This window comes from Mya arenaria, chromosome 10 (assembly GCF_026914265.1).
Source record: "Mya arenaria isolate MELC-2E11 chromosome 10, ASM2691426v1".
In the NCBI taxonomy this organism is placed as follows: Eukaryota; Metazoa; Mollusca; class Bivalvia; order Myida; family Myidae; genus Mya; species Mya arenaria.
This window is the reverse complement of record NC_069131.1, coordinates 67,909,209-67,922,495: the sequence shown is the minus strand read 5'-3', so window position 1 is coordinate 67,922,495 and position 13,287 is coordinate 67,909,209. Positions and strand designations below refer to the sequence as shown.

Here is a 13,287-nt window from a genome sequence, read left to right as displayed (position 1 = left end):
CTTACACGATTCAACAAAAAGATGTAGTGTGATTGGTTAATTTATATTATCACGTAATGCTAGCAATATTTTCAACAAAAAATATAATTCAAGTTTATTGTAAACACATGTGGTTGATTGATTAAGCTATCAGTTTTCTCAAAAAAAACTCTTAGGCCTGAAAGATGTAACGCAGCTACATAATTTGTTTTTAAATAGTATTTGCTGTTAAAATTATAGCAATTTCAGTGTTATATATTTTAATATGTTAGCTATTTATTCGTGAGCTATTTAAATGTTCATAAGAACTTTAAATTAGCTCTTCCAACATATTTGTTTCCACAATTGACTCTACCCAGCGCGGTCAAAAACGCGGTCATTTCCACTGTTTTGAAAAGCCTAAGGCTGTATGTCAGATGTGAAGTTGAAATGCATTGGATCAAACTTTCTTTGTTGCCCTTGTTAAATGTCAATGTTTAAAATGCATGACTGTACCTAAATTTATTTAATGATTAATTAAGTCATAAATGTGGTAATATCATCCGATATTAAAGTCATGTCTAAATTAACTCAAATGTAATTGATGAAGATGTTTGCATTATTAAACGAGCAATGAATTTTGTTTGTTGTATATGTCTTTATTGACATTTGTGTACTGGGTATGCGGTTGTTAGGAGCTTAATGTTTTGCGTTTTATTTTAGGAGGAAAATAATTGGCCTTATGTTCATTTTAAAACATGATACGTGTAACATATTCGAGAAAGTTTGCCCCTTAATGTTAAAAAGTTAACATTGCATTCGAAATGTCTTACTTATTATTTCTCAATGCATTCATTTATATTGTAAAGGTAAAAAGGCTTGTGTAATAAATACATTTGAGAATAGATAAAACGGCGATCTAATATGGACAGTTATGTTGGCATAAAGCTTTTTATACATTGCAATTATACTATGTAAACCAAAGTCATACAAAAAGTAAATATCTACATTATGTGTTAATCGTTTCTTCAAAAATTATTTGAAGAAATTTTCACTTGCTTTCTGGACCAGAAAACTTGTAAAAACAGCGTCCTGACTTTTGATATCAATTTAAGTCTAATGCATAAAACAAAACAGAGTATAGTATCAGGGGCAGCCCCAGGATTTGGGGGCGTAATTTAAGGGGCGTAATCTTTTGACCTGCTCCCATCCTACAAATCCGACAAATATTTGAAAATGTTGGCATTTTTTAAAAACAATTTTTAGTGCGAACGAATGAGCTTTATTACCTACTTAAGGTACGATTTGGCTATTTAAATGTAAGCTATTTTCAACAAATGCAACTATAAAATATTTCCTCCTCCAACATTCCGCTGCCCGCTACTCCTAGCACCATAAAAATGATTGATTATGTTTAAACAATTGATATGCATGATGTTACCAAAATTAATGAGTTTATTAATAAACCATAAATGCTGAAAAGTCATCACATTTCTACAGCATTAAATAAATTGCGTGAGCATAGACTTTTTGATCAATATTATCTTAGTTTACAGTAATAACATTACGATTTGCGACTGACAGATTTATCAAAATTCATATAAATTATATTTAATGATGATATTTGCATAATTTTGAACTTGATTATGTGCTCTGATAGTTTTGAAATATTCAAGGCCAAATATGCGAGTAAAATGACCTCTGAAGTGGTCTATTACTTTAGAGCAAAACTGTTACATTGAAGTAAGTTTCAGGGAAAATGTCCCTCATGGTTATAAACACTTGCAATGATGGCCTTGACAAACGTCTAGGAATTCCTGAATTAATTAGCCAAAGATGATGTAATTGTTATTGATTTATTCATTACACTGGACACAGATTTACGAAAGACTTATCCTAAACAACCGTTTTCATTGTAGAATGACCTTTTCCTCGATATAAAAAATTAAACAATTCAGGTATAGTTCATGTGTCGAAGAAGGAATTAAATCCACCAAAACAAATCTATGTTAAGAAATATTCGCAGACTCAATGATATCAGTCACCGAAGGACTTGGTCATTTCCATCGTACAGCAACATAACTTTCTGGATGCGCTTCTCAATATAATCATTAAAAAATGGATATAAAAGAGTAACAAGTATACAATATATTTAACAAGTAATAATTTACCCTTGCAATATATGATCAAACGAAACCATGGGCTCCTTAAAGCTTTTGATCTCAAAAAAATCTGGAATCTAGGCTCCTTGAAGGTTTTATAAGGGAGGAATCTGGAGAAAGTGCTATATCGATGGCTAAGCGATTACATCTTTCGAATTAGAATTAAGCATGTTGCAGTTGTCTTTCATATAAAGCACAGTTTGAACCTCTGTGATTAACTGACTTTTCTAATATTTATTGATAAAGGACGCATAGGAAATGCTTGTTTTGTCTCGCTATTGAATGTTAAAATGCGATATGTATTGGCAGACAATACATTTTCATTCTGTGTTTTTCCTCACTTTTATTTACTGAATGTTCAAATGTTGTTACATTTTTACGGCGTCTCTGAAAGGTCACGCCAAAACACAGATTTTTCACTGATTGTTCTATGTCGGTAAAAAACTTTCTTAAAAAAAAGTATTGTGGTGCATTTTTGCTCTATTCGATGTGTTTGTACGTTTGTGTCTCTCAGTGTCGTTTGGGTTCTACCTTGTTTCTCTATACCGGGGTTATATTTAAATGTTTGACTACTGTGAGGTTACAGATTGAAATTTTCTATGTAGTAATATATTAAAACACTAGTTTAAATTCTCCCACAATAAGTGTATAAACTGATCATTTTAGTTTCTTCATATATGTTCATATAATTATGTAACCCTTGCTGTTTTAGATATTGTTTTTTATGATTCTATTCTTTTTCAACTTTGTTGGTAACCTAACAAGTATCGTCCTTTAAATTTAACATTACGGCACTAGATCGAAATGATGAATTGTACACAATATATCGTAAACATGTTTTTTTGAAAGAAGTTATTCATGATCTTCAAGAGATCTGTAGAAATATGCTCTCTATTTGCTGAGGGCGATCCCTTTTTGCGTTTTGATTGTCCTTCAGTTGACACTGAAAGGCAAACTTGGCAGAGACAAGGCAAAGTTACTCACCGATGGCAGTATCGATGGAAGTTTATCGGTTGAGAGTTACGATTAAAGCCTTGTTGTTGAAAACCTCAAGTTAAAACCATGTGCAAGCCATTATTCGCAACATGCGTTGATAAGAATAGTTTTATAATAGTCTGTATGCGTTGTTTCTGGATGGCGTGTGTATCTCGTTCAATGTATCTTTTTATATGGATTTCAACAGTGTCTTCCAGTGCTTTTTCTGGATTTTGGGCTTGTTTCTAAAGTTTTCCGTGGAATATTGGAATATAGTTGGAGTTAAAAAGACGTTAATGCAACAGAAGTTCTTTTCATGTTAGGGGTTATAGAGCAGTCCCCGTTTCTAAAGAAATATTGAATTCATATACGATTTGTGTAGTATAGTTATGTTTTTACGTTTTTAACCGTAATTATGTAACATTCCATATGTGGTTGGGGAGTTAATATGTCCATATGTAAAACCATGTTCTTTTTCATAAAAACCAAAATGAGATAATAAGATATTCACAAACACATTTGTTTCTTATTAAAAAAGGCATGAAGGACAGTATGAAAATATGATGCATGCAGTTGACCTTTTTCTATAATACAATCAATTATCAAGTATAATCGATTTCCATGCTTTGACATTACCAAATAAGATAAATAAATAAACAAGATAAAGTCGGCAACTGTTGACTAAGGGACACGTTGGCATGTCTACTAGTAGGTACACATTGATAACAAGAACATATGAGTGTTGTAATGCATTTATTGTTCATCTGTACCATAAATGTTATATTAAATACATTGAGTGAATTGGAAATTGTATCAGTTTGCTATTGTTTAAGCTTTAATTATAAACAACATTTAAGACAATATTGTTTTAGTGCTAAATTTGAAATACACCTTACATATGGAATTTATTACGACATAGAAACCCTAATAAAACACTATGATTAATAACACGAGTTACAGTCCTTGATGTACTCGTCGTTTGTAGCTTCACTTCGACTTCATCTGCGATATTGTCCCACTGGAAATAACAAAAGGTGGTGCAAATGATATGCCAAGTTGCCACCCATTTAAAGGTAGATATCAGAAAAAACTTGCAAATGCAAATACTTGCTTCATTATTATACAAAATGTCATTATGACACAACGATTTTGAGATGTAACGGTTATATTGGTTAAAATGATCAAAAACGACGTTTAACTACTTCTACTACTTCTACTACTACTACTACTAATCTTCATAATTAAAGAACGCATTATTCTTACCAAACAAAGGTCTAGTGCATCGGCGTCCACAACCGTTAGTGCAGCATTTTTGATTTTCGGGACAAGAGTAATCTCCGTTGCATTCAGGATGCACAGATCTACAAGCACTGCCGCGTCTCTGTGGACACTGACCAGGCTTTTGGCCATCTAAATGGACAATGTGCAAAATAAGTAAATATTGATCGTAAATATAATAAAGAAGCTGTAGTGTTATTCAATATTAAAGTAATAAATCAATGTCGTTATTCTGTCCGTAATTATTCCGTTATTATATTAGCAATACCTATTTTTACTCCAATTGAGATAACTTCTATATAAGTTAGAACTGTAAGTTATTCTAATGGTTATACATCTGGTCATATATCATTAATATCATTCATTGTAGAAGTTTGCTTTCTTTACCAAGTAATCCGATAAGCTACATCAATCTTAGACCAATTAAGAACACTATGGAGTAGTATCTCTGCCCAGATTCACTTAAACTTAGGTTTATGACTTCTTGCCACAAACAACAATATATCTTTTGTGCTTCTCACTGTGATGTGATACTTCTTTAAAAGCACATTATTGCATCAATTGTGTTAATGAAATACGTCACTGAACAGTAAAAAAAAAACATTAGAGCAAAACTTGTATAAAAGAAAATTATTCTTGAATAATTACTTAAGAAAATGTTAGGCGTAGAAGTATTTAGCCATTATGCTAATCAACATATTAATGCACACGATAAAGAGCTTTCCAAAATAATTATTCATACGTATTTTTGAATGATGTTATGTGGTTATGTGGTAAAATCAACGGCGTTAAGGATTATAAAAATAACTTGAAAATTGTTTTGATTTTTGGGTCCTGTTTGTTATTTTCTTCATAAATGTCTATTGTTAACAAACTATGTGTCAAGGGATTGGATCAATCCGGACTCTAGATCATGCTCGCTGAATCCTTTACTTCTGTAGTTGTTATATTATTTTCATCAAGGTGTATGCTCATTGGAAATCTTTTTTTTTGATCATATGCTTTCCGATGATTGAATGGATTCATCAGTTAAAAGGAATATCATATTTCACTGTTTGAAACGGGGCAAATTGATATCTTTCACTGTTTTGACATATAAGCCCGCTCCTATTTCCAAATAAAACTTCATCACGCACAGGACTGGGACAAACAGTTCAATGCAGTGATATTTCAGCAAAATATTTCACCTCGTGAACACCAAAAGTGACCATCTCACTCCTGGCTTCGCCACTTGTGAACTTTATCTTTAGATCTCACCTGATGAAATATATTACGATATTACACTGAAAAGAACAATTATCTTCTATGTAATATTATGAAAATTGTGTTAAATGTTGACGATTCATCCGAGAAAGTCAAAGGTAGTTGCCATATTCGCGTATTAAATGCATTACTATGTTTAATGTAAATATCTCACTTGGTGGGTCGATGCATCGTGGACAACATTCTCCAGATGGGACAGGAGCTGGCCGCCCGTCCGCACAGACCTTTATGTCCAGTGTGCAGAATGTCCTTGAGCAATCGGGTCCAACGGGAGGCGGGCAAGAAGGACAACATTGACCACTGTACCTTTGCGGCCGCTCTCCTCCAGGACAAACAGGCCAGTCGCATGCACTTCGGTCACATAAAGTTTCACCTAGAAAACAAGATGGACATCATTGCCAAGGGTTCTTCATTTTTACCGCAACGCCTAGACATTGATTCAAAATACATGTCGACCAGCTGCAGATTTACCAACATGAAATGAAAGATAACTTATTGAACAGGGTTTGCTGTGGCTGAGCCCCGCCTGGACTTTGAAGCCAAGGCACAGCGAGCGGTCACCGTGAGACTCGATATAATCCAAAATGCCAAAGCAGCACGCATTATAGTTATAGTTTACATAGCAAAGCTTCTTATGTTTAGGTATGCAAGTAAACAAGAGTTTATCGTTAATATCTTAAACACAAATCCTATCAGATCCCAAGACACTTACTTCCAAGGCAGTACCTTACAATCCTTGATAAACATACCTAGTTTTCTAGATAAAATATTTGCTTTATGTTGTTTGTGGAGTTTTGTGCTGTTATTTCATGTTTCTTGTTTGTTTTTGTTTTTATGATCTATGTCTGTGGCTTTTACCCTGTGCCATTAAACGGGGTTTATGTTTAAACGTTTGGCTACTGAGCTTGTTTCTGTAATTTTTCACATCAGTATTTATATTGAATACTATATTCCTAAGTATAAATAGTGTGCTGAGCTTGATCTAGTTGTAAGAAACACATTCGATGAACTGGGCGGTAATGACTCCAGCCCATCTTGCATATAAATAACTATTTTATAACTATGTATGAACAATACTCGTTATGTAATAAATGCTATTTCATGTTAATTGATGGATGAAAGGAATATCAACTGTTGTTTGATATATACAAAAATATTGTTAAAAAAGCGATCAAGGTAAGTCAGCGATTTTAAAAGAGCTGCATCACCTATTTCTTTATTATTGCTCATTCATGAAAATATTTATATGAACTATTATATATTTATATATATACATATATTATATATAATATTTTTGCGCGTTTGTTTTTGTTGACTTAACATGTACCAAAAGTGTGGCAGACTTATACTAAATGTTAAGATAAGTTTTCAATCATAATCACATGTTCTACAGTTATTGAGCATAAACAGAAACAACAAAATGGATATTTCATTTTAAACAAAGGTTTCACATGCATTACACTAAGAATTGTTCCCTTGTGTATTGCTCTGATTTACGTACATACGTTTCGAAAGACTTTCTATCTAAGTTACTCCCCAACCAGTCAACCAACTATCAGATATTTCTGGCGAAACATTTAATACATTAAGGCACTGTGTGTTCTATCCCACCTAGCGGGGCACGCTTACTGGCATACGAGTCCTTCTCCGCGTAGCGGGACGCTGTTCCGGATACAAGTTATCTACCCCGCTCGTATTCTACCCCACTAAGCGAAGAATTATTCAAGACAACAATGCTCTACCCCACGTAGCGATCGGTACACTATATCATGAACGGATGAATGCGATTTATTTCCTTTTGTATATCCCATTTCTCATCAGTCGTTTTATTTCAATTAAAGAGCACTGTGTAAAACTATAGAGTTGTATTGACTTTATCTGAATAAACAAATAAGAATTATATGAACTATATAAGTCGACTTCAAACAACTGAAGTGTTGTACGTGTTATTAATGATGACTGGAATGCTTCGAATAATATCTTTAAATGATACCGACGTGTTTACTAATTGAATGTTAGCTATTTAAAACGTTAGCTTCATGTATGCAAATATTAGTTATTTAAACGTTGGGTTTTGAAATGTAAGATAATTAAATATTAGCCTTCTAGTATTTGTAACATTTATGTCTTAACTCCTCTCACATAATTTGGAGACTCCTGGCAATCAACTCCTAACACCGTTAGAACAGTTACAAGAAACACGACTTTCATTTTGATTTTAATTCAAAAAAACTTATTTGTCTGGGGAGCAGTAAAATGCACTGTATGATATTGCCTCTCTTGCCTGTTATATTCTAACGAATTTAAATGCATGGCTTAGCAATAATGAACCATATCATTAAATATTTGATGCACATCACATTTCATAACTAAGTCATAATTTAAGAAAATACGTCAAAATAGACGTTTTAATTGATATAAAGTGCACGTCAACTTTTATTGCTTCAACATACATCTCAGTCCAAAATCTTAATGAATATATTTGCAGTATTAAACGAGCGTTGAATATTGTTATTGCTTTTACAATGTGCTTTAAGTGTGTGACGAAACCACAAGCCGTATGTTATGACTTTTATAATGGTGTTTGTTTTTAAATGAAAAATGCGTTGACATCACATATTTTAAACAGAATATTCACAACTTACAATGTCGGTAAATAGTTCAATGTTCAACTGTTTTTATAAGTTTGCATTGCCAAATGTTATTTTAACTGATAGGTAAAAATGCATATTTAACAGATGGTGTTTGGATGGGTTCATATTCAATGTATTCGTAAAACGAAGTGCCAACAAATCGTCTCAAAATTACTCCCGATATTTGCACATCATTACACAATTAGTTTCATTGCAAAACCCCTAGCAAGTCAACATTTTCATTCGAGAAAATAAATATTGCCCGAATTTCATCAAAAAAATATTTAAGGTATCTGACTCACACATATGGCAATTGTAGATGCCTGTAAGTATTCAAGCAAGTACCTACTCAACTGAAAATATGGTGTACTGCTCTTCTTGCCATGATCTCAATTATTATATTATGGTTTCACTTTTCGACGCCCCTTTGTATGTATAATAGGTTCACTACAATGCTCATTTTGTCATGCATGTATAACATGAGTTTACTGAATAAACTTGAAACTTGAAACTATTGGTATTGCATTTTTTTCATCAGTTTTGTTTAAGTAAAGTGTTTGACATCACTTTTAATATGAACCTTAGGGGTACATCTGAGTACCGACTAAAAATAAATAACTTTAACGCTAATGATTTGTTTCATGACCTTATTAAGACTGTAAAAAAAATAACAATTGCAATAAAAAGTATTAACAATATAGAGAACACAATTTTGATATATTTTTCTTTCATTGAACATTATACAAAATATCAAAAATATAATCGGGAACTGTAGCGGTAGGGCCTGATGTTAGATAGATTAATGTATTTGGTTATATGTATAAAAGGGACTCGTTTCATGGTTTTAAAAGGCACTTTTTATTGCGAAATAAAGTGGGGCAAAGCATTAGGAGGGATAAAACTATGATATTAACGGCTGGAACCCTACATTGTCTTTTAGTCCATACTACTAGAAAACGTAACTTATACGATACAACAAAAAATTGTAGCGTGATCGGTTTATAAATATTATTACGTAAAACTGGCTGTATTTTCAACAACAAAAATCTGGAAGTTTAATTTAAATCCTTGTGGTCGAGTGTTTAAGCTATATGTTTTCAATTTTATTTCTTGACTGTATGGGTGTATGTTCGCTCAACACAAAAACCCAGGTTGTTTTTCTATACTTTCTATGCTATCTAATTTTCTTTTTCTATTTCCGTATCAAAGAATAACATTATTCCAAGTTTTTTGGGATGCATTACCGGAAAAATATTGTGTTGCCTAAACATGACCATCTTATAAAAGGAAAGTAAAAGACATGAATGGTAGTAAAACATGTTTTAAAATCAGTTTTGAAGAAGACTGATACCAAATGTATTATAGTTATATCCAAAAATGAAATTGTACCAATGTTTACTCTAACATCTTGGACCCGAACATTGTAATATACCTACATAACTTTGATTTCAATTAAGGTACACTGTATAAAACAACCAAATAGCTGTCCATGTTGCCCTGGATCATGCTGCCAAACGTTCCCTTGTTAAACGTCACTGATTAAAACGCAAGACTGTACCGAAATTCATTTTATGATTAATTGAGTAATAAATTTGGTATTATCATCAGAAATTAAAGTCATGTCTAAGTTAACCCACAAGTATGAAGATATATGCATTATTAAATGAGCAATGAATTTTGGTTGCTTAATATGTCTGTATTGATGTTTGTGTACTGGATATGCAGTTTTATAAGCGTTATCTTTTGCGTTTTGTTTTAGGAGTGAAGTTTTGCACAAAGACTGATTTTTTACCCCCCCCCCCCCCAGTAAATTTGCATTTTACTGACCTTTCGAAGGTTGTACCTTGATAAACATACCTAGTTTGTTTTTAGATAGTATATATGCACTGTGTTGTTTGTATTTTGTGCTGTTATTCCCTGTTTCTTTTTTTTGTGTTCTATGTCCTTGGCGTTTACACTGTGCCTTTAAATGGGGTTTATGTTTTGTTTTAAACTTTTGGCTTATGCGCTTGTTTCTGTAGTTTTTCACATATATTTGGGGTAAAATAATAGACATCACGTTATTTATAAAACATGACATGTGTAACATATTCGGGAAAGAGTGGCCCTTAATGTTAAAAAGTTAACCTTGCATTTAAAATATTTGACTTATTATTCCTCAATCAGTTCATGTTTATCGAAAGGTCAACAAAATACAGTTTTAGTATCAATTTACATTGTATCAACATTATTAACATATATTAATGTAAAATGAGCTATGAACATATCCTAGGTGATGGCTGAAATGCTTTAAAATAGCATTTGCTATTTAAATGATAGCCAATTAAGTTTTATCTATTTTAATATGGTAACCCTTTAAACGTGACCTATTTAAATGTTGGTAACAACTTGGAATTACCTCTTTCAACATATTATATTCCGCAATCGACTCTACCCAGCACCGTCAGAAAATGGGATTCATTTCGACTGTTTTTAAAAGCCAAAGCCTCTATGTCAGATGCGAAGTTGAAATGTACTGGATCAAACTGTCTATGTTGCCCTTGTTTAGCTCCAACGATTAAAATGCATGACTGTACCGAAATGAGTTATATCCTTAATTCAGTCATAACTGTGGTAAAATAACCACATGTTAAAATGACTAGCCGATTAAGGTTCAACAAAAAAAACTTGTCAAAAACTTACATAAAAATTGATATCCTTGTGTGCAACGCATTGAATCTAACTCACTGATGTATCACATCGCCATTCGAAATCTACTGGGTTTATCTACCACGTTAATCCCAGTAAATTAAAAAAAATAGCGTCGGTATATATATATCAAGTGACTTTCGAATGCTAAATACACAATATACTTTACATTGGAAAACCATTAAGAGCTATTTGTAAACAGGTAATCTCAACTGAGACAGCGACAAAAGTTTCTTTTAATCATGTAAAATTATATACACATAATTCTAGGCTTACTTTGAGGAAATACTTTTTTGTCGAATTTGGGACCATCTGGTGTCTAGTCCTTTTTAAACCATGCTAAGTTAACCCAAATAAATTTGATGAAGGTATTCGCATAAATAAACGAGCGTTTGACATGGTTTGTTGTAAATATCTGTTATTGATATTTGTGTAAGTGATAATAATGTGGTTGTTATGAGCTTTGTATTTTGCATTTCTTTAGGGGAAAACAAAGTTGACATCACGATATTTTAAAACAGAATACCTGTAACACATTCGGAGATGAGTGTCCATAAATGTGAATTTATGTTGAGAAGTAGACCTTGCATTTCAAATGTCTTACTAATAATTCTTCAATTGATTCATGTATATCGAAAGGTATAAGGCATATGCAATAATCATATCAGAGAACAGATTAAACTATGATCCTATTCAATAGAAAGAAATACACTGTAACAAACAAAACATAATAGACAATTATTATGACTTTATCCTGAATAAAGCGATTAAAAAGGAACGTAAAAAACCTAACTCTGGTGGAATTATTTAAAATACTTTTTTGGCTATTTACGATTTAGCTTTTTATATGTAAGCTCTTTTGAACATGCTAGTTATTTAAATAAAAGCTATTTGAAAATGATCTATTTAAAATTTATTTATTTAAATGTTAACCGTTTATTATAAAGCTATCTAAAAAAAGCAATTGAAAAATATGCAACTATTATTTAATCTTGCCTCCTCCCACATAGCGGGGCCCGCAGTCAACTCCTAGCACCATCAGAACCGTTACAAGAAAAAGGGTTTCATTTTGATTTCCTGATTTGAAACAGAAACTATCGTGTCAGATAAGAAGTTAAGATTCTCTTCGTTGTTAATGTTTTAACAATTGATATGCATGACTTTACCAAACTTAATGATTTTATTGATAGATCATAAAGGCGGAAAACTTATCACATTTAAAATCATGTCTTCATTAAATAATTTGCATAAACATATACTTTTTGATCGATGTAATCTTTGTTTTCAGTAAATGCATCACGACTTGCGAATAAAAGATTGATCAAAATTAAAAAAATATATATATATTTAATGATGCTATTTGCATAACTAAACAATTGTTGATCTTGAGTACGTGCACTGATAGCCTTGCAATATTCAAGACCGAATATGCGAGTTTAATGACCTCTGATATTGTCTGTTGTTTTAGAGCAAAATGTTTAGCAGACCAAATGTTATCAGTCTCCGAAGGGCTGGGTCATTTCCAGGCTAGTGCAACATAGCATTCTGGATCCGCTTCTCAAAATAATCATCGTTGTTTAAAAACTCCAATAAACTCCTGTGTACAAGGCATTCATTGCAACATGCATTAATAAGGATACTTTTATGCTTGTCTGTATTCGTTGTTTTGTATGTTGTGTGTATCTCGTTTACTGCGTGTTTATATTTGGCTTTAAACAGGGCCTTTCAGTGGTTATTCGGGATTCTGAGTTTTCATTGTTTACATTGGAGTATTGATTAACATACCTAGTACACATTGATTAAAAGAAAACACGACTGTTGTTAAGCATTTATTGTTCATCGTTTCTATGTTATATTAAATACCTTGCGTGCATTGAAATTGTATCAGTTCGCTATTTTTAATTGATAATTATACACGACATCTAAGACACCTTTGTTATAGTGCTAAATTTGAAATACACCTGAAATATGGCATACAAGACAGAAAACCTAACAAAATAATATGCTCAATAACATGAGTTACAGTTCTTGAGGTTCACGTCGTTTGTAACTTCAATTCGACTTCATCCGCGATATTGTCCAACTGCAAATAACAAAAGAAAACGCAAATGATATGCCAAGTTGAAGTCCATTTAAAGGTAGATATCAAGAAAAGCTCATGCAAATATATGCGTTATGTCAAAAAAAAGCCAGAAAATGTCATTATGACCACACGATTTTGTGAACAATACATTAAATTAAATAAATGTTGTACTTCAGAATGCAACGATTATATTGGTTAACATCATCAACAATAAAGTCCAACTACTACTACTACGACTGATTCTGCT

At 32.3% G+C, this 13,287-nt stretch overlaps 1 protein-coding gene across 3 annotated transcripts; it reads right to left on the bottom strand.

The window, feature by feature from the left end:
* Window positions 1–3,831: 3,831 nt before the first annotated feature.
* On the bottom strand, window positions 3,832–12,087 carry LOC128206699 (perlwapin-like). 3 transcript variants are annotated; one of them, XR_008256543.1, is made up of 4 exons: window positions 7,779–7,803; window positions 5,791–6,009; window positions 4,359–4,505; window positions 3,832–4,113 (listed from the first exon to the last, which is right to left on the bottom strand). XR_008256543.1 is itself a non-coding variant. In XM_052909316.1 (4 exons), exons 1-4 carry the CDS (start codon window positions 11,994–11,996, stop codon window positions 4,094–4,096), a joined length of 429 nt encoding a protein of 142 aa, XP_052765276.1. In that variant the 5' UTR covers window positions 11,997–12,087; the 3' UTR covers window positions 3,832–4,093. The 3 variants fall into 3 exon arrangements, 1 of the variants encoding a protein (XP_052765276.1); XR_008256544.1 differs by lacking the exon at window positions 7,779–7,803 and adding an exon at window positions 7,266–7,283; XM_052909316.1 differs by lacking the exon at window positions 7,779–7,803 and adding an exon at window positions 11,954–12,087.
* Between the last annotated feature and the right edge of the window lie 1,200 nt (window positions 12,088–13,287).